Raw genomic sequence first — 23,679 nt, forward strand, 5'->3', positions numbered from 1 at the left:
ATTGTAACGGTTGTCAGAACTCACTCTGCCTTTCTCCACCAGGTTAGTGATCATGACTATAATGCCGGTGTTCTGTTCCCACACCATCCTCCAGAAGTCCTCGAATGTGGATTTGAGAGGACCCTGAGCTGCTATGTAGGCCTTGGGTTTGTTGTACCCCTGTAGAGGAGAGAGAAACAGAAATATACATCACACACTGTCAAGTTTATTCAATATGAAGCTCTGACATCAATGTGCTCTGCAGACATCACTCACATCCACATAGTTGGCATTGATGTAGTCACTGTGTTTGGAGTCTTTGCCTGCCAGAGGTCTGAGCTTCACTCGACTGTGGTCGTCTGGAGGAAGAAAGAGAGATGGACAGTGAGAGGCACGTCTGATCTTTATTTACTGATTTACTGTCACTTTAGATCAATTTAATGCTGAATAAAGGTATTCATTTCCATCGAAAAAATCCAAACTGAATCTATACACTACTGTATGTACATTTTCAATTAAATTCTAAGACTTTAAAGATTTTTGGACCCCTACCGTATATGTGTGTTACATAGAAAGAGACTCACAGGCTATGATGTTGATGTATCTGTTTTTGTGCTTATTGTCAGGGTGGTTGGAGTGTTCTGATGTGATCTTCATATCTGCTGTGCAGCGCTGCACTTCCTACAACACACACGTATGAGACATCATGAATTTCATTTTCATAGTTTGACATACAAAAAACCCATAATATTTACAGAGCAGGAAAGAAAGAAATGTCATTTTCCCCAATACTCAAACCAAGTGTTAAGTGCAAACAAATGCTCCTTTTCTAAGATTTTTTTCAAGGTGATTTTAAAATAAGTTGATTTTCAGTGTTCACATAGATGAGTAACCACAGGTGTAGTTTACATTTACATTTATTCATTCATCAGATGCTTTTATCCAAAGTGACTTCCAAATGATGGATATAACAAGTGATTCATCAGGGAGGAATGTAGTTCATCACATTAACTACTACATGAAACAAAAAAGTGATCAAATATGATTCATTTTATACAGTATACATGTTGTTTTTATCATTTGCTGTTTTGCTTAAAGGATTAGTTCACTTCTGAATTAAAATTACCTGATAATTTACTCACCCCCATGTCATCCAAGATGTTCATGTCTTTCTTTCTTCAGTCGAAAAGAAATGAAGGTTTTTGATGAAAACATTCCAGGATTTTTCTCCATATAGTGGACTTCACTGGGGTTCAACGGGCTGAAGGTCCAAATTTCAGTTTCAGTTTCAGTGCAGCTTCAAAACGCTCTACATGATTCCAGATGAGGAATAAGGGTCTTGTGTAGCGAAACGATCGGTTATAAAAAAACAACAACAAAAAAAGTTTTAACCACAAATGCTTGTCTTGCACTAGCTCTAGGGCTGGGTATTGACACAATTTTCACGATTCGATTCGATTACTATTCACATGCTCGTGATTCAATTAGATTCTGATTCGATTCAATTCGTTATCGATTATTTTGGATGTAGTATTTCAGTTACAGTACATGGCAAATTTTCTAGAGGAAAAAAATCTCTCATTTTTATTTTTTATTTTTCATTTTCAAATTTATCTTTTGAATCTCACAATAGGATGGATGTCATGAGACTTTGCTTCATATCAAAAGTAACAAGGCACAAAGATTATTGTGATTTATTGGATGGGAGGCGCTACATATTCTGCTCATTCATCAACTGAAAACAGACTAGACTAATCAATTCTTGGGATTTAAGTATCGATATCGGTTCGTAAAAATGAGAATCGATTAAAATCGAGAAATCTATATTTTTTACCCATCCCTAATGAGCTCTGTGATGCACCACACATTACGCTGAAAGGTCCTGCGTGACGTAGGCAGAAGTACCGCGGTAGGGCGGAAATCTTATTTTTTTAAGAGTGTTTGGCTTAATCTTTGCACGCTCGCTTGTAGACACTGGATCGGTACTTCCGCCTACATCATGCATGACCTTTGTAACGTGATTACGTCATGTGTGCGGATCGCAGAGCTAACGCAAGATGAGAATTTGTGGTTAAAAAGTATATACATTTTTTTTTTTTTTTTAAGAAAATGACTGATCGTTTCGCTAGATCAGACCCTTATTCCTCATCTGGGATCGTGTAGAGCCTTTTGAAGCTGCACTGAAACTGCAGTTTGGACCTTCAACCCGTTGAACCCCAGTGAAGTCACCTATAAGGAGAAAAATCCTGGAATGTTTTCCTCAAAAACCTTAATTTCTTTTCGACTGAAGAAAGAAAGACATGAACATCTTGGATGACATGGAGGTGAGTAAATTTATCAGGAAATTTTCATTCAGAAGTGAACTAATCCTTTAATTCCAATTTGGTTTTATCTTTTGTTATCTAATACAATGATATTCCTACATTGTTACATGTGACATACAGTATTAAAGACAATAACTGTGCATTTGCACAAAATTCTCTGTAGTTTGCAGGTAGCATGTACAGCAGGTTAAGCAGAGCTAACATCCTGAGGCTGTTAACAGATCTCTCAATAAACACACGAACACATGACACAGTCTGTTAACAACAAAAACATTGAGATACAGTTAATTGATCTACCGGAAAACAAGAATTGGCTGTGTGTGCATTGGTTGGATGTGTGTTTGTATTGCATTTGGAGGGTGTGTGGACACGGTTGTTTAAAACCACAAGATGTTTGAAAATCTGCCAGGGGCTGTTTTCAATGAGTCTCTCGTCTGCACACACGCACCTGTGAGGTTTCTAGTTACCTGCACCTGAATTAACCCCGCTCATATCCTGAGAAGAGCTGCTACTTCACAGAAGGCCACAGGAGAAAGAAACATTTATGTGAGGATGGTCCACGACTGTCAGTTCTATTCATGTGTGACCTGTGAGATCGTACGTGATGCTGGTGGTATTACATGAGGTTTCTTTTTTAAAGTCAACACGAACAACCCATTACCCAACCTATTTTACTTACTAGAATGAAAAGGTATTCAGCAAGAAAAATAGTTTCATTGGGAAATGACTGGATGTTGAAAAGTGTGATTTCCAATATCTGAATGCAACTTTGCAGTCGATTGTGAAAAGGAAAAAAGTAGAAATCAAGCCATGCAGGGAATTGAGATGATGACCAAGACGAGGAGGCTGAAAGTCAAGTTCACCCTGGAGATTATCTCGATGTGAATGGTTAACTGATAACTGAGACATTTTAGTTAATTGACCAAATGTCCATGTCAAACTCTACAATTCAGTATTTAGAAATGAATGTAAGGCCATGTGTCCACCAAAGCGTTTTTAGCCAGCTGAAAAGGCTAGGCGCTCTGCTTAAAACGCCTATCTGTGAGCGCTTGAGAGCGCAGCGTTTTTTTTTATTGAGACGCTTTGTTGCTATGATACGGAATATCCGCGGCACTGTTACTTATAACTGATTTGCAGGTAATTTGTTTCAGACTAAAAATGTTGACACAATGTGGAATTACTTGCTATGTATGTTCGGAGAACAGCAATATTAATTTCTCATTCATTTTGTTTCAAGAATGTTGTGACAGTTGGTCGGTGTAGTATTTGTCCCGCCCCTCCTTCACTCTGATTGGACGGCTGGCTAAAAAGTGACAGTGATGAGCGCAGCGTTTTACTCAAAGTTGAACATTTTTCAACTCGAGGCGACCAGTAAAAAACGCCGAGCTCTCAGCGCTTGAGCGTGAAAAAGACGCTCAGCGCCTCGTTACGCTCCTGCCGTTTAAAAAACGCGGCGTTCCCATTGAAAACAATTGAAAAAGTACGCTAGCAGCTGGAAAAAACGCTTTGGTGGACACACGGTCTAATGTTAACTTAGTCAACATCAAATATATCTTTATTCATTTTTTGATGTCTGTGAATAAATGTCACATTTCAAAAACTCGACATTCTAAAAAATAACCCAAGTTGGGTTAAATAGACAATAGACAACCCCAGCGATTGGTTTATTTTGACCCAGCAGTTGGGTTAAATATTTGACCCAACCTGCTGGGCAGTTTTATTTAACTCCAGGTGCTAAAGAGGATGTTTTGTTTTATACATTTTTGCAATATTACTTGAAACTGTCTTTACTAACTGATAAAAGACTATTTATTAGGTGCACTGAAAGGAATAATATTAATATACATCATCTGTGCACGAGGTAGGGCCTTAAAAACATCAGCCAATCGTTTACGCAATATCGCGTAAACGATTGGCCCTCTGGCTTGTCATCACTGCCATGACGTTCCTTGTGAAGACGCGCGGCTCGCGCTCCAGTAGCTTTCCACACTCCACAGGCGCCGCATGCAATGTTTTTGTCAGGAACAGGAGTAACAACTGCAGATTATAGTTACCTGCGGTGAATCCGACATAATGAATCCACTAAGTGTGTGCGCGGCTTTAAGATGATTGTAAGGCCGATTATGAATGTAAATTGATACTTATGACTGATCGCGTTCAAACGCGTCCAGTCAGAGCCAGTTGCTTTCAGTCTGCGATTACAGTCGGTGTTCAAATTCCATGTGAAAGTATATAAATCTGCTTCAGGAGCAGGAAACAATCGCTGTATGTTGAGCATAGTCAGAATGTTTTAGCTAGTCGTTAAATGTGTGCCCGGCTTAATAACACAGCGAATGCCGGTGCTAAACACTCGTGTTCCGATACTCGTGCATGAGTTTTGGGAGGCGTTCCCTCTAAATGAGCTGTGAAGGAGGGGGGTTGTTCTTACCCATGCGCTCATTTCAAAAACTCAGTCGACAAAAAGAACCTCTTTAGCACCTTTAACTCCACTATTGTTTAAAAATTACTATATTGCTCACTTAAAATGAAGCTAAAATATTGTGATTAATAGTTAATAGTTAAGTTAAATAAAACAAAAAATTGAATATTAATTCAATCCTCCATATGACAGATTGTCACAGAGATGAACTCCGTGGTTCCCTCCTCTGGCCATCGGAGGGAGCCATCTCCCGAGTACTGACACACACACGCACGCACATACACACTACATTTCCCATCAGCCCGTGCCTTGGACTAATTAGTGCCACAGCTGATACCCATTACCTGGACTATAAAAGACTCTCATGCCCTGCAGTTCACTGCGAAGTCTTGTTTTCCCTTGGTGAACATTTCTGAGCGTTATTACCCTGTTTGTATTCCTGTTGCTGATCCTGTTTGTTACCCGTCTACGATCCACTGCTGCCTGCCTTTGACCCCCGCCTGTTACCTTGTTCTGTAAGTGATACCTGCCTGTCCTGACCCTCTGCCTGTTATCTGACCACGATTCTGCCTGTCCCTGTTATACCTGTCTGCTCCTGTTTCACCCTGCCTGTATTACCACGCTCTTACTAATAAAAGCATGCAAATGGATCCCAGCCAGAGTGATGATTCATTACACAGATGATGATTGTTTGTATAGAATTGTTTACTGATGTAAATGCATCCGTCTTCTATACTGGGAAACATTCTGAAAGCCTAAAAAGAACATTCTATTTCTGTAAAAAAAACAAAAAAAAAAAAAAAACAATCATGGCTAACCAAAAGCAAGTCCACAGGTGTTGCAGTCGCTTAACTTGCCTACAGTGGATGTGAGTGTTGAGTCATGTCAAAAGCAAACAGACCCCATTATAATCACTGACACTATCTACACTGGATACATTGGACTACACTGGACGTACACTGCGCGCTTGAGTCTGTCGACAACAGGACAAATGGAAGAGTATAAGAACGTTCGCTGTGACATGTCCAGCTTAAACAGCGATGAAGAGACTTCAGAAGGATCCCAGCACTGGTTTGTATTTAATAGCGTCCCAGATCACAACGGAGGATTATATGTTTGTTCTGAGTATTTTGTTTTGTAAATGAGGCACAGTGTAATGGAAAAAACAAAAAAAAAAACTTTTGTTGACAGATGAAGCAGTCAGCTGTATTGGATCTGACAGCAGTTGAATCACCAAGTGTAAATAAACGATTTCATAATGCTTAGTCCGTAAATGACGGTTTTATATGGATAGTATTTTTGAAAGCGCTTACTCACGTGCAATAGCGTGTGGCCGTTGATATTGTTTTTCTATGCAATGACGTTATCCAATCATTAAAGTTGGCAGATTACTGACAAGTGCTCATTTCAGACAGAGGGTCAGAATGAAGGCTAAAAATAATATTAATATATGTTTAGAATATATATATAAAAAAACAAAAACGTTATTAACATTACAAGATTATATTATTATTATTAAGATTATTATTATAATTGAACCTCAAGGAAAGGAATATATTAAAATGTCATGACCCCTTTAAAAATATACATTTAACAATGTTCTGGGAACTAAAGATTGTTAGCTTATTCATTATTTGCTATTAATATATCTTTTTTTAATAACACTGACCAGCATAACATTATGTTGTTATTTTTTGTAAAAATGCCAATTAGCAACAACGGCAGTCTAAAAGATAAATATATAGCTATTTGGCTATGCAGTTATTATGTTGTTGGGCTATTATATTAATTTTATCTGTGTAAAAATATCAATTAATTAATAGCATCTTAAAAGAGTTAATATCATAAAAGATGTGAAGGAACCAATTACATTTTGATAAAAAAAATATATATTTTTTTAGAATAGCATGCACAAAAACAACAGGGACATTTATTAGGCAAGTAAATAAGGTTGGTTTCGATTTCTTGTTGTCTTTAAAGAGTGTCTTACAACATTAAACAAATAAAATAAAAAATAAGACAAAACTACAATAAAAACCATAAGGAAATAAGTCTGTCATCCACTGCTTTTCTCAGACTCTGATCTGTCTTCCTCTCTGGTGTTCTCTATTCACTCGTCTCTCGCTTTCAGTTGAATGCCAAACTTCTCCAAGTGTCCTCTTCCTTTTTTCCCTTTGAGTCACTTTTCTTTCCCCCCTAAAAAACTCATGCATATAATCCCCGTGCCTGTCCGGACCTAGCCAATACCCCTCCTCTCCTCCCTGGCTCCCATGATCGCTGCCACCCCAGCCACTGCTTTTTTTTTGGCCCCAGTTGCACAAAGCCGCTTGTCAGGGGTCTGGGGGGCTCCATCCAAAGGGGGTTTGGCTCAGCTGTCTTCCCTCTTTTTCTCTGCTCAAGTAGTGGAGGCGAGAGAGAAGGGTTAGGAACCACAGAGGAATCCATTGAGGGGAAACAGCACCAGAAACCCCCCATGGAACCACTTCCCAATGTCCATCAAGCCCACATGAGCGCAGGCACACACTTTCTGAAGCACTTCCCTGCGTCAATCAAGCCACCATGGAACAAAGGGGCCAAGTGAGGCCCTCAGAGGAACCTTAGTGACCCACACACCTCCCCTTCTCTCCTCCCCTCATTCTCTCCTATGAAGGAGGGAAAGTAGAAGACCTACTTTGAAACTAAATTGAAAGATTTTCCTTTCCATTATGACAAACACAACAGATTACATTCACTCAGTAGCTATGTTTCCATTACCCTGTTTTTATGTACATTTTGAAATATCGCATCAGAAATGAGTGATAGAAACGTCCAATTTCGGGAAAAAAAAAAAAAAAAAAAAAAAAATCCTTAATTCGCATCACATGTGTGTAATGCTTAATAGTCGAGAATTGTTCAGACGCCTCTGGTTTGTTGTTTTCCTATACATAAGTGTTTGAATGCTTGGTTACAGTGTTTTATTTACTTTTGGTTACTGGGTTACCGATACCACCGTCATACGCTCAAACAACTTGATGGAAACACACCTAATTTGCATTCATTTGAAAAGATTCACTTCACAGATACCCAGCTAGTGTTCTGGATTGACAACTGTATTACAACTGTATTGACACCTGTATTAACAGGTGCGCAGCAAAAACAATAGCGCTATTCAATTAAATGTTTTCTTCGATATTCTGATTAATTAAACAAATATACTTTGAAAAAAATTGGTACTTTCAGGTTGAAGGTGGCAAAATTGAGTTGTCTCAAATAAATACAAAAACGTGAGAAATGAACAACTGTCTATGAAAACTGACCATAAAATGAGCAGCTGGCTATTAGTAATTAATCAGTGTCAGAAATAAGTTTTTATGAAATAACATTTTCTCACCTTTAGGACATTGTTGCTTTTTTGGGAATTTTTTCCAATCTACCAAAACATGCTGTTATTTATTAATTTAATTTAATTTAATTTAATCAATTTCCAAAATAAATTTTGAATATACAATTGTTTTAAATTTTAACTTTTGTTAAAAGATTAACTTTGAAATAAATGTCTTGAAATTAGCAGAGCCACAGATTTAAGCAATACCTGTATAGCTTATGCATAAAGTACAATAAAGATTTTACAAATAAAAATTGTAAATAATTAGTGGAGAATTTTTTGCCGAATATAATCTTGAAGTTTATTATAAAATAAAATAAAATAAAATAGTAAATAAATAAGCAAGCTTGTAAAATAAATACAATTACATAATAAAAAATAAAATAAATAAAAACAGGTAAGTAAATACTGTTTGCATCCTTTCAACTCAAAACCAGCTCAGATTGTATTGCTGAACTGCTTACTTAACAATTCGTCAATTCTGGTGGAACAATCAATTTTGGAAACGTGAGTTTTTTGTTGCAGACCTCAAACATTTGTCTGCAACAGCAAACAAACTATAGTATAAGCAAGCAAAAATAGTATAATATGGGCTAGTGTTGTCACGATACTGGAATTTCCAACATCTATATGATACATTGAAAAATATCGATATTCAATACCATAGGGAAAACTGCCATTTTTGGAACGTAAAACAGTTGAGAGAAAACACATGTTGTGTAACAGTATATTAGATTCGTGCATACGCTCTTAAAGTGACAGCAGCCTAATAAACCTGTCAAGTCAATCAAAGAACAAAAGACGAAGAGAAAATCACTGCTGCTCTTGACTAAATAACTTTTGTAACTTTAACTGCAAGCATTAATTTTTACAATAAAACTATTCAGTGTTATTTTACATTTGATTACTTTCATTTCTGTAGTATTTCTTACCTGAATACTCTTTATTCTATTGTATTTGTGTCAATTCGCCGCTGGAGAGAAGAGAGAGTGAGAATGCGCAGCTGCTATCATTGTATCAACACTGCAGAAAAGGAGTATTGGACTGTTTCAGATATTTCAGTATCGATATGAAATATCGATATTTTGGACAACACTAATGTGGGCACGGCCAGTTATTACTGCCAAAAAGACCTCCAGAACATCAGGACACTTCAGAATCCTGATCCAAGTGTGTGTGTGTTTGTGATCTGCAAGCGATCATCGGGGCCAAACATTTCAGATCGTTTCATTGACATTCACCTGTGCCACTGACAGCACAAGCAGACGCTGCGGCCCAAGATTCAATGGATAACTAATTACTAGTCATCCTTGTACAAACTGCCATCACATTAGTCTGACAGAATGTTGTTGTGGTTTTCTGGCTTCTGCGCCGCACTAACACACACAGCAGAGAGAGTCCAAACTCGGTGTGAAAAAAGATGCCAACGTTCAGATGGCCTAATTCATTCTCACACAGGCGGAGTTCAACTGGCTTGTCCTGTACGGCCACCTGCCAGAAATAACAAACATCCGCGGAGGGATCCCGGCCCAGCTGTTCACAGACAGACACCAGAACCTGTCAACAGAACTGCTGCAGCGAGGCAGAGGGAACCACATGAGACGGGACCCGTGTTTACAAAAGTCTGAGGGAGTTTGCTGAGGGAAGAGTTATAGAGACGGGATATGCCTGTAAAGTGTGTGTGTGTGTGTGTGTGAGTGAGTGAGTGTGTGCAGATCTTACCTCAAACTCTTCTGAGAAGCCGTGTTGGTTGTTGGAGTAGAGTTCTGATACATGCTTGATAAACTGTTTAACAGGGATGGCCTCCATATCATCTGAAACAGAGCCAAAAAAAGAGATGAATTTGGGCTTCTGTTGTCTTCTCAGGTGTGGATGTGTGGATGGTTGTTTAAACAGGAATTACCATAAGTCTGTTAAAAATATATCCAATATTTTGACCTTTAATCCTTTTCAGTGTTAATTATTTTGGATAAAACAACAAACAAAAGATGAATTACCAATAAATACAATTATTAATATAATTATTATTACCTCAATATTTTATATAATTATATAAAAATTACACAAATTATATGGTTCCTTTTTTATTATTACATTTTAGATTTTCAATTTTCAAATTGTGATTGGCACTGAGGGAATACTTGTGGTATAAAATTAGTAAAAATATTATATTTTTTACGCTGCATCACACATTTTTGAAAACTGCACTACAACAATAGATTTTACTCTAATTCCTGGCAGCAAAAGTAGCATACAAGTGTTTCCAGTGCTGGTACATTGATCCTACTTAATGGCAGCACCTGTGCTTTAATCAACAACTCAGCATGTTGACTGTTTCAACTTCAGTCACGGTGAAAAAAGAAAAAAAAAGAAAAAAAAAACTCGGACCGGATTCAAACTCCCCACAGATATACGCTAAGCTGACCAAACTGTCACTCAAATCTGTCTGAGTCTAAATACACACAAATAAGCCTGTAAAGAGAAAAATAAACAAACATACCCAAAATACACACACACCCCACACAGCACTTTAAAACTTGATTTAACTCATATCAGGACAGAAAAAAGCCTGTAATCATTGTCAATCAAATTTAATTTGGTTAGGAACAAAATAACAACTAAAATATATAATTATAATCAACATATAATTAAAATGTAATAACTATGATTACTACAAGTATGGTTACTAATTACTTTGTCAATAATTTATATAATATGGTGTGATTTTAATTATTTAATCATTATAATATAACAATCACATACACTACCGTTCAAAAGTTTGGGGTTGGTAAGATTTTTAAGTAAATATTATTACAATTTAAAATAACTGTTGTCTATTTTAATATATTTTTAAATTTTAATTTATTTCTGTAATAGCAAAGCTGAATTTTCAGCATCATTACTCCAGTCTTTAGTGTCACATGATCCTTCAGAAATCATTTTAATATACTGATTTGCTGCTCAAGAAACATTTCTTATTATTATCTTATTCTGCGTTCAGTAATTACCGTGATGACGAGGTGACCACAGGTGAAGTCCTACTCAGAGCTGTTCACGTCCTTTGACTCGAAATTATGCGTTTCAGTGGCAAAACCAAAATGAAACTGCAGCGGTCAGGTGGTTCAGCAGTCGTGTGGTAGAAGTCGGAGCTCTCAGAGTTCTCTGAGGACGTGAACGCTTTTTACAAGTCAGAATCTCATAATTACGGTAATTCCAACATGGCGTGAACGCACCTTTAACTTGAACTTAGTTTGTGGAAACTGTGCTACTGTCACATGTAGTCTGTTTTGGTTTCGTTTTCATTTTGTTCTGTTCCGTTTTGCCTGCTTGAGTACCAAGTTAGTTTCCTTGGTTGTTAATTAGTTCCACACACCTGTTCCTGTTCACTTTGATTACTCCCTGTCAGTATTTAAGCCGTCAGTTCTTTCAGTTTCCTTTGTCCGGTATCGTCTAAGTTAATGTGGTTGTGCTCATTGTTTCCATCTTGTGATCTCCTGAGTTTTTCTGTTTGGATTTAATCATTTGATTCCTTGTCTTTGAGCGTATTACTACAGCCACAACGTGACAGCTACATTTTTTTTTTTTTTTTTTAAAAAAAAAAAAAAACAGAACAACATTTATTTGGAATATAAATAATTTGTAACATTGTAAATATCTCTACTTATCACTTTTGAACCCTCTACGGACACACTGAAGCTCAAGTTGCCATTGGCTAGTAATGTTTTTTATTTTACTCGCCAGACTTTAGTTTTTACATGGAATGCAAGAACAATGCAAATGAAAAAAAAATCGACATAAACATAAAATATAATTTTCAAAAACTATTAAAGACGAAGTAAACAGTCTGTAATAATATAAGAACAAATAAACTACAAGAAACACACATAGATACAAATTAAATTTTTTAACATTTTTCAGGTAGATCTAACAGTAGTTAGACACAGTTTAGGTAGCTTATGTACAGACATTGAATAATCAAATGTAAAATAACACTGCATAGTCTTCACTGTGTAAATTAAATATAGAGTTAATCTTTAATAAAGTTACAAAAGTTCAGTTAAGAGCAGTGAGTGATTTGAGTAATTGAGAGCTAAGCAGTGAGTCTTTTGTTGTTTGATTTAACGTTAAAAAAAACACAGCAGCAGGAATATTAGGCTGCTGTCACTTTAAGACATAATGTACGGATATACTGATAGTGTTACACATGAGGTTTTTTTTAAATTTTTAATTGTTATGTTTACTTAAGATAACCGACTATGTTTACTAGGATACAAGCCCAGACAGACATTTTGACTTAATTTTGTGTTAAATTGTTTGTTCAAATGCAAGATGTGAAAGAGCTCAATTCAGTATTCCGCATCCTGGGCTTTCTGTCAGACGAACGCGATTTATATTTCGCATCTTCTTGCTAAAAAACATGAGCGAATGATAAACTTTCATGATCATGCAGGCACTGGGCCGATCGAGAAAGTGACAGTTCAGTCATCTCTTGTCCATCGGGCAGTCCTGTCGAGCCCTGCATTAGATCTAGCGCGTCAACTCTCTTTACGTGGCATGTGTAAACCTCTCTCTTTCTCTCACGTTAAGTGTGCGTGTGTGAGAGAAAGCGACATAGGGCGCTCTCAGGCCAAGCGCCAGTGCGTAAAGTTCAGCAGGCAACGAAATTATATCTGTGCTAAACTTATATTTTTGCCTCTTAACTCAATCACAGGTGTCTGAAATCATACAATATACTAGCCATTGGCTAATTAAAAAATTTTTTTTAGTCGCCTAGGGTGAAATTTAGTCACAAATGCTAGTGATTTACTCGCATTGTAGAGGGTTGCTTTTGATCAGTTTAATGCATCCTTTCTAAATAGAAGTATTAATTGCTTAAACAAACAAACAAACAAAAAATCTTACTGACTCCAAACTTTTTAGTGTATAACAATATAATTAAAAAACATTACAACAAATCACAATTACTGATTTACTGTGACCCGAGCCCAAAACTATCTAAAGCTTTTAACACTAATAAAAGGCGATCCACGCACCTTCTGTCTTTATCCTAAAGCGTTTATAGCTGAATACAGCTAACAAACAAATTTTGGCATCCATGGATGGCAGAAACAAACAGGGAAATTCAGCCAGAAACTGAAGGCTCTATTTAGCAGGAAAGCATCCATGTTTGAAAGGACACTGAACTCAAAGCACCATATGAGCCGGAGCCAGCGGAGAGAGAGAGAGAGAGAGAGAGAGAGAGAGAGAGAGAGAGAGAGAGAGAGGCTGTTGCCCACACTAAATAGATCTTTGTAAATACCGAGGCCAGTCCTCGCCAAGCTGGCACACAGATGCCTAAATTGGATTGAGGGCACCATGCCACCGTTATTGTGAGCCGTGCCACCACGCAACAATGAAAATTGGTTCCAATGAAGTGCTTATGGGAAAGCCTGAGCAAATCAATAGGCTCTCGTTGCATTAAGATCTTGGTTCCAATACACTGACTAAACCGGACCTGAAACCTTCAGACCCTGAAAAATCACATACTGTCCACTTCAGTTCCACTACGCTCTCCGCTCATTATTTACCCACACACACAAAGGCAATGTGAGATAGAGGCCAGTCAGATAAAGCCATTTTCTTGGCTCCTAACCTTAATGGCTAATGTGTATGTGTGTGTGTACATGCAGAGGGTCCAGATGGACCACAAAGACCCTGAACAAACCTAACAAGACTAAATTTCCTTAAACAGCTCTCTCAAAACATCTACTGTGTCTATATTCAACAAACTCTTCAATGTAGCTCACACTCATCAAACCCAGCTTACAGTAAACATGACATGGCCAGCCATTCCAGAAATTCATTTCTTTTAAAATCAGGAACTCCATTCCAAAATTCCCAACCACCGAGTGTCAAGCAGTAATACTTATGTAACTACAGAAAAAGAGTCTTGCATACCTGCGCAAAACTCACTGTGTGGATGGTTGCCAGGGTCTTCCGAGGGTGTTGCAAGTGGTTGCTGGGGTGTTGTGGGTGGTTGCTAATAGGGAGTTGTGAATGATTTCCAGGGTGTTGATAGGGTGTGTGCTTAGGGTGCCATGGGCAGATGCAGATAGTTGTCAGGACTATCCAGGGCGTTGCCAGCTAGGCATTTGCTCGGGTCTTGCTGGCGGATGTCAGGGAATTGCTAGGTGATTGCTAGGACAATAATAGGCTGTTGTGGTTGGTTGCCAGAGTATTGATAGGGTGTTGAGGATGGTTGTTATGTCCTAGTTTGGTGGTTGCTGGGTGGTTTCTAGGGTATTGCTATAGGGAGTGAGTAGTTTTGAGTGGCTGTCAGGACATTGCTTGGGAGTTGCCAGGGTGTTGCTACCCCAGTAGTTGCTTGTGTATGGTTATTAGGGACTATTGGGTGGTCATCAAGGCATGGCTAGGTGGTTGCTGGGGTGTTGTGGGTCATTGTTAAAGGTGCCCTAGATTATGTTTTTAAAAGATGTAATATAAGTCTAAGGTGTCCCCTGAATGTGTCTGTGAAGTTTCAGCTCAAAATACCCCATAGATTTTTTTTAATTAATTCTTTTAACTGTTTATTTTGGGGCATCATTATAAACGCGCCAATTTTATGCTGCGGCCCCTCTCTGCCCACAGAGCTCGCGCTTGCCTTGAACAGTGCATAAACAATGTTTACACAGCTAATATAACCCTCAAAATGGATCTTTACAAAGTGTTCGTCATGCATGCGGCATGCATGCGTCGGATTATATGAGTATTGTGTACTGTTATATTGTTTACTTCTGATTTTGAATGAGTTTGATAGTGCTCCGTGGCTAACGGCTAATGCTACACTGTTGGAGAGATTTATAAAGAATGAAGTTGTGTTTACGCATTATACAGACTGCAAGTGTTTAAAAATGAAAATAGCGACGGCTCTTGTCTCCGTGAATACAGTAATAACCGATGGTAACTTTAACCACATTTAACAGTACATTAGCAACATGCTAACGAAACATTTAGAAAGACAGTTTACAAATATCACTAAAAATATCATGTTATCATGGATCATGTCAGTTATTATCGCTCCATCTGCCATTTTTCGCTGTTGTTCTTGCTTGCTTACCTAGTCTGTTGATTCGGCTGTGCACAGATCCAGACGTTAATACTGGCTGCCCTTGTCTAATGCCTTTTATAATGTTGGAAACGTGGGCTGGCATATGCAAATATTGGGGGCGTACACCCCGACTGTTACGTAACAGTCGGTGTTATGTTGAGATTCGCCTGTTCTTCGGAGGTCTTTTAAACAAATGAGATTTATATAAGAAGGAGGAAACAATGGTGTTTGAGACTCACTGTATGTCATTTCCATGTACTGAACTCTTGTTATTTAACTATGCCAAGATAAATTCAATTTTTCATTCGAGGGCACCTTTAAAGATATTATTAGGATGTAGTGGGTGGTTCCCTTTGCATTGCTCGGTGACTGTGGGTATTTTTCAGGGCATTGATGTTGTGGGTGGTTGCCAGGGCTTTGATGGTAGTTGCTGAAAAGTAACGAGTGGTTGCTAAGGTGTTGCTAAATGGTTGCTAGAGCATTGATAGTGTGTCACGGGTAGCTGCAGATGGTTGTCAGGACATTACTAGGTGGTTGCTAAGGCTTTGCTAGCCAGGGGTGCGTTTCCCGAAAGCATCGTTAGTCAACTATGGTCGTAAGTCCCATTGAACTCTATTGGTAGCGACGGAACTTGCGACCATAGTTCGCTTTGGGAAACGCACCTCAGGTTGTTGCTCAGGTGTTACTGGTGGTTGCTAGGGTGTTGCTAGGTGGTTTCTGGGGTGTTGTTGGTGGTTGTCAGCCATAGCTAGGGTATTCTGGGCGGCTGTTTACTGGCCCAAGTCAAACGAGCCACCCCCAAGTCTATAACACAATTATAATGACTAGATATGGCTTGGGTAGTTCCTTGAATGCAAGTCTATGGGATTTTTACCCATTTTATTGACCACCAGGTAAAAATCACAAGTCTGATCACTTAGAATAGAAAGTCAAAGGATCTGACGTATCATTCATATCTACAGCACATGGTGTGAGAGGAAGCCTACTATTAAGGGCAAGGAGTTTGTTCAAATATTAATAGTGCAAGCATGATACAATATGAGAAAACAAACAAACAAACAAACAAACAAACAAAAAAACGTATAAAATCAACCACAACGTGGAGCTACACCCTGCATCTCATGCTTGTGGACACAGCTGGTTTCCTCCCTGTTTCCCAGTAGCTGAAATCTTCATTAGAGCCACTTCATGTCAGAATCAATGCAGAAATTGATTTTTAGATTCTACACTAATCGCACAGAATAACAGTCTGTAGAGAGCACAGAGTTAAGGTCTATTCCACACAAACACACATATGCTAAGATGACAGCCACAGCTTTGTTCAATCTTGGCACTGTTCAGAATCTTATGTAATCCAACCTCTTACCCATTAAGCAACAGGTACAGGCAAAGCAAAGACACACTTGCAAAGTTTTGTATCGCCATACTGACATTAGATCACATTAGAGCACCTGGTCTCTATGAATTGTTCCGTACGTAACAGGATTGTGTCTTTACTTCATATCTAAGTGTGCCGAGTGATCTGATATCTGTTTGAGGACACCTACCTGGGATAGGAATGACTGGGATACTCTCATTGGGCACAACTCTGGGCGAGTTACTGTCCTCAACGTAAAAATGAGCCGTTTGAAAACACCTCCTAAAAAAGAGAGACAAGGAGAGACAGTCAAGTGACATAATGGCCGTTCAGCACTGCTTTAATGTTTCCACGAGGCGTGGTTTAGGTAACAATCCCCACCACAGTAAACAAACATGCTGTTGGGTGTGTATGACAGGATCAAGATGAACTTTGAACCCTCTTCTCAAAGAACAAATCAAACACTTCAAATAGAGATTACAGCCCCACATGTCAATACACATGCCTACTTAAAGAAATAGCTCACAAAAATGAAAATCTTATTTTCTCACTCTCATGTGTCTACAGTAAAAACCTATATATATACACTACTGTGGAATGCAAAAGAAGTTATTTTATTGCAAACTGTCCAACCTGTTCTTTTTTAAGTCATTCTTTTATGTATTTTTATTGTAGTGAATTGCAAGCTTGAACATTCTGCCAAACTTCCCCTTTTGTGTTCCACGTAAGAAAGAAAGTCATAGAGACTTGGAACAATCTGAATGAGTAAATGATAAGAGAACTTTTAACATTTTTATTGTTTTAACTATTTTATTGTCAACTTTTCCTCATATTTACACACATATTTAAAGTCAAAGTTGCTGTTTTTATATTAAAATAATTATAAAGGTACATGCCCAAACTCTACACATAAAATAAACCATTTTACATTTTCACAAAATTATAATTATAAAAAACATATTATTAATAATATTTTAATAATAATTTCATATTTAATAATTATATCATAATGTTTTAATTAAATTAAATATAATAATAATAATGAATAAGACAGGTTTTTGTCACATCATGTGGACAATTTTGTCTGTAAAATATAATCGAGTAAACCCACACATGTTTTTACTCCCAAAATCCATGTGAAACATTTTCTTTCTATGCATTTTCAAACTAAACATCTATAACCAATCTGTACGAAGTCCATTTAGAAAAGAAATAAAACCCAGAATGTCAGGATGAATGATTTGCAGTTGTTTCAAGTTTGAGAGCCGTAAACTGGTTTTACCTCTTTCTTTCACTTTACAAGAGAAGAGATAAGCAGGTCAAAAACAAAATCCATATCCAGTAAAAAGAAACAAACAGAAAGAGAAAGACAGCCAGAGACTAAAAGGTTGTTCTAAAGTTACAAAAACTTGAAGTTTTGGACGTCAACCCGATAAGCCAGCCGGAGTCTCGTCTGTCCTACCTGTACTTGATGCACAGCAGAGAACATAAGCTGTTCATCCCTGCAAAGAACGAGGGATTTTAGGAGAGGTGAGCGACCGTAGGCTCCGCATGCTCCCGCCGAGCAAACAGAGCCATGAGTGAGCAAAGTGAGAAAGAGAGAGGGGGCGGAGAGAGGGCTGGTCCTGACGCATCACATGCACAGAGCTTTACACAAGAGCAAGAGCTGCTGGGGTCAGACGTGAACAGTTCACTGATCCCAGATCAGTCCAGAACTGATCTGATAAACCACAGACACCTGCTGCCCTTCCCTCTGGACACACACACACACACACACACCCTTCCAGATGGACAGTCCTTTGTGTCCAACTACTCCATTCTTGTATTGAACTCTTTTTAACTCTTCTTTCTGTCCAAGAGAATGGAGAATACCACAAATAGCCTACAGAAACAAAATGCATCAAAATAGAGTAAGCAAGGCTTCATCCATTTAAGAATTGACTTCACAAATTCATAAAAGATCAGCTTGAACAGAAGAAAGTCTTTCTTCTATTAGCTCTAGCTGATCTTTTATGATTTTGTGGTCATTTTTTAACTCATAAGCTCCAAAAAAGACAAAAAAAGCACAATAAAATTAGTCCATAAAACTCACTATAGTCTTGTGAAGCCATGCAATAACTTTGTGATGTTGTTATTTTAGCATTTTTTATTTTTTATTTTTCCATTCTATTATAGTTCTTTTTAATATTTTTAATTTAATTTAATTTTATTATTTTATATTTTCATTTTAAATTAAGTTTATTTTGCTATGTGTTTTTGTAATTTTTTATTATTACTGCTTATATTACTATTTAGGTTTCAATTTTTTTTATTTCAGTTTTAGTCTGATAAATATATATTTATTTCCAGTATTAATTTTACTGCTTTAACTTATTTCAGTTCATTTATAATTACCGTTTAGTCCATTTATTTTATTTCAGTTTTTTTTTTTCACTTTTTTAAGTTTTAGTTAGTGGTGTGATGAACAAACCAATATTTAAGATGTTTACTGAAAATCACACCCTTTGTCATCGATCTCAAATCTCAAATCTCTTATATCTGGATACATTTGAATATGCTAAAATGAACGAGTTTTGAAAGATGTTGGGAAAGATTTCTCTGTCTGTTCCTCACAGAAAGCTACTGTATGGCTTTATGAGACTATTGGGTAATTTTATAGTGCTTTTTTTTTGTCATTTTAGGAGCTTGATGTCCCTGTCGTATGGAAAAGATCAGCATTCTGTAAAATATCTTCATTATTCAAATTATGAATGTCACACACTTTTTGAACAACATGGAAAGTAAGTGACAGAATGTCTATTTCTGTGTGAATTATTCCTTTAAACCCCGCCTAAATTACAATGTAAAAACCAACTCTTCACTGTAAACAATCTTTAACTAAAGTCCTGGCTTAAGAGAAACCCTCCCTGCAGGCACTGTGAAACTTCATGCTCAACAGGTCCAGGGCGGTCAGGAAACACTTCAGGTAATTTGCATATACACAACTTCAACCAGTCCAACTGGACATTGCGTCAGAGGCTTTTATTTTGTGGTGTAAATGTGAACTTCAAATGAACAATCACATTGTTTAACACAACGTTTAAGTCAATGTGTAAGAAAGCGACAGTGTTTGGCTATGTGTTTAGTGAGCAGCTTTGCTGTATACATATAAGGCAGCTACAATCATGAGGATTCATCAGAGCCTCATCAGTGACTGATTTGGAAACTTCTATAGGCAACAACTCCGTGGCCCACAAATAAAAGCACATGAGAAAATGCAAACATTTGATTTCTGATGTTAGCATGTTGCTAAGATACCAACACAACACATTAAAAAAAAAAATTCTTCTGAATAAAGGTTGATAGAAAGTGCTGATTGAGAAATTGCTTTTACAGTGTAAATATTTATCTTGACTTTCCCTGAGACAGGCCACAGTAAGTGTCACATCCTAGTTAATGTTTCCAGGCGGACTTCAGAAAACACAACACAACACGACACAACACGACACAACACGACACAACACGACACAACACGACACAACACGACACAACACGACACAACACGACACAACACGACACAACACAACACAACACAACACAACACAACACAACACAACACAACACAACACAACACACACAGACAGAAGGCAAGGATATCTGATCTGATATAGACTGAGACATCAACATGTTGTGCTAAGGGTAATCTCAGTCAGTCTACTGAGCAGATTACATTTAAAGACCCTCACACACACACACACACACACACACACACACACACACACACACACACACACACACACACACACACACACACACACACACACACAGTCATTAGAGAAGTGTTTATGATCATATCAATGGCTGAATATTATAGTTGAAGTCTATTCTAATACCTTCCCAATATCCTTTGCCTCTGACCAAGCAGAAACAACATGAAATAATAGATCATGTCTGTTTTTTTTAGTGTGTGTGTGTGTGTTAATTATAGTCCCCTTTATCATGGCTATGAGTGCTATGACAGATGTATGTTCTCTCTGGAGAGGTTTTGGGCTTGGTCAAGTGTGTTTGCGTAAATGTGTATGTTATCAAGCAGTAGAGCATTTGGCGATGGATACACATCTCAAAATATTTCACGACCCCCACTACTGCATGACCCTTAAGCACCAGAGGAGGGAGCAGATGGCTGTTATTGGCCCAGGGCGGAGAGCCCAGACCTGGGGAGACAGTCCTGGCACAGGCCTGCTCCAGAGCTGTTTGCTAAACTGAGACATGGTGTGATCAGGGTCCCTGAGAGACTTTATCAGCTGACCACTAGAGAGAAAAGATATCCAGAGAGCCATATGAGTGCAAACGGCCAACCATAAACACACGTTTAACTACCAATTTAGGTAAGGGGCACATAATATAAACAATCTACACACCTATTACAACCCATTTTTTATTATTAATAATAAGAATATCAACATTATTTATATTTCTGTCATGACAACTCTTAGAGAGATTGGTATGGTAATAGAGATTGGCATGGTAATGGAGATGGCAGTGTTAATGTATTTGGTCTTGCCGGAATTTATCTGCTACATTGCTGCTGCAGAGCAAGTACAGAGACTTGCTACTGCCAATATATTTATAGACTTTGCTGTGAGCATGTAAGACATGCTGCTGCACATGTAACATACATGAAATAACCCCCATTGCAGATCTATACAGGTGGAGCTGGGGAAGGTGGAGGGGTTCTGGCGCACAGCAGACTGCTAACAGCAAAAAACTACCAGTATTTGAATGTTGAGCCACAGCTCATTGGCCACTGATGCAACAGCAACCAATAAGCTGCGCTGTATAGATAACGATGTGATCACTGCCAAATTGAGTTAAGGACCTTCAGGTTAAGGAGTTAAAAAGTTTCATGACAGAACTTGGCAGGGGCGTTTCCTCTGAGGAAGCAAGGGAGGCAGTGGATGAGAAAATTGGATGAGAAAAGAAGCGATATTACAAAAAAATTAAACAATGCAAATATTACAAAATGTGACATTAAAAAGTGTAAAAGTCACTCGTTTTTATAAAGTAAAACAGTGACACCCGCATGTGAAGTTACAGCGAGAGGCTTGCCTGAAAGTCACGTGAGAGGAGGCAACGCCTCCATCATGCCTTGATCGGATATGATCAGTTATGATTGGATATGATTGGTTCACGCGATAAATCCCACCTCTTGTTTTCGTGTATGTGCTTTCTCATTGGCCTGAATGAAGACAATGATGCTGTTAATGGGAAGACTAAATAAAAAGTAAGTAAACAACACAGCCATTTCACCGCTTTATATAACGTCAAAATCAAACTTGAAATGGCCTGAAAACATGATGACTGCGGGGGTTTTTAGTGAGCAATCAGCATGGTGAAATGATCATGTCTGTGTCTGTGACCAGTGTGTACAAGCTAGATGACTGCTGAAAGTAAGTTGACTGTTAGAAAAAAAAGCTGAACATTAGTTCACAAATAATATACACTATATTGCCAAACGTTATGTGACGCCTGCCTTTACGTGCTCATGAACTTTAATCCGTAGGGTTTAATATGGAGTTGGCCCACCCTTTACAGCTATAACAGCTTCAACTCTTTTGGGAAGGCTTTCCACAAGGTTTAGGAGTGCGTTTATGGGAATTTTTGACCATTCATTTAGAAGAGCATCTGTGTGGTCAGACAGTGATGTTGGCGAGAAGGCCTGGCTCACAGTCTCCGCTCTGAATTCATCCCAAAGGTGTTCTATCGGGTTGAGGTCAGGGCTCTGAGCAGGCCAGTCAAGTTTCTCCACACCAAACTCGCTCATCCATGTCTTTATGGATCTTACTTTGTGCACTGGTGCGCAGTCATGTTGGAACAGGAAGGGGCCATCCCCAAACTGTTCCCACAAAGTTGGGAGCATGAAATTGTCCAAAATGTCTTGGTATGCTGAAGCATTAAGAGTTCCTTTCACTGGAACTAAGAGGCCAAACCCAACCCCTGAAAAACAACCCCACACCATAATCCCCTCCACCAAACTTTACACTTGGCACAATGCAGTCAGGCAAGTACCGTTCTCCTGGCAACCGCCAAACCCAGACTCGTCCATCGGATTGCCAGACAGGAGAAGCGTGATTGGTCACTCCAGAGATCACGTCTCCACTGCCCTAGAGTCCAGTGACGGTGTGCTTTACACCACTGCATCCGATGACGCTTTGCATTGCACTTGGTGATGTAAGGCTTGGATGCAGCTGCTCGGCCATGGAAACCCGTTCCTTGAGCTCTCTACACACTGTTCTTGAGCTAATCTGAAGGCCACAGGAAGTTTGGAGGTCTGTAGCTATTGACTCTGCAGAAAGTTGGCGACTTCTGCGCACTGTGCGCCTCAGCATGCGCTGACCCCGCTCTGTGATTTTACGTGGCCTACCACTTCATGGCTGAGATGCTTGTTGTTCCCAATTGCTTCCACTTAGTTATGAACCACTAACAGTTGACCGTGGGATATTTAGTTGTGAGGATATTTCACGAATGGACTTATAATGGACTTATGAATTCACTGAGCTCCTGAGAGCGACCCATTCTTCCACAAATGTTTGTAGAAGCAGTCTGCATGCCAAGGTGCTTGATTTTATACACCAATGGCCATGGAAATGATTGGAAAACTTGAATTCAATGATTTGGAGGGGTGCCCCATTACTTTTGGCAATATAGTGGATATTGTTTAATTTTTGGACTGAATGTAAAACTGTGTAAAAATATTATCTTGATGAAATTTATACTTGGTTTTATAAATAAAAAACATTACATAGTTCTTGCAAAAAATACAAAATAGAATAATGTTTGGTCTCTTTTTTATGTAGATTATTTAACCAGGAAAATTAAGAATAATGGACATAAATTTACATTTGATATACAGTATATAAAAAAAAAAAAAGAGTACTTGGCCTCCTCATTTAAAACACCATCGCACATCACTGGAACTTGGTATATATAATTTACAGAATCTATATATACATTTATTTCAAAGTAATGCAAATATAAATTTTTTCTCTCTCTCTCTCTCTCTCTCTCTCTCTATATATATATATATATATATATATATATATTATTATATATATATATATATATATATATATATATATATATATATATATAAAGAGAAATCATTCTACA

The 23,679-nt window shown here is 38.1% G+C and overlaps 1 protein-coding gene across 1 annotated transcript in view; it reads right to left on the reverse strand.

The window, feature by feature from the left end:
* ptprga (protein tyrosine phosphatase receptor type Ga) overlaps window positions 1–23,679 on the reverse strand; it is a 321,286-nt gene that overhangs the window by 15,661 nt on the left and 281,946 nt on the right. The window contains 5 exon segments of the mRNA XM_048172553.1: window positions 25–159; window positions 256–338; window positions 564–660; window positions 9,809–9,900; window positions 16,721–16,812. Of these exon segments, the coding sequence (XP_048028510.1) occupies window positions 25–159; window positions 256–338; window positions 564–660; window positions 9,809–9,900; window positions 16,721–16,812 (499 nt within the window).

The sequence above is a fragment of the Megalobrama amblycephala genome, linkage group LG21 (genome assembly GCF_018812025.1).
Source record: "Megalobrama amblycephala isolate DHTTF-2021 linkage group LG21, ASM1881202v1, whole genome shotgun sequence".
NCBI classification, from domain to species: Eukaryota; Metazoa; Chordata; class Actinopteri; order Cypriniformes; family Xenocyprididae; genus Megalobrama; species Megalobrama amblycephala.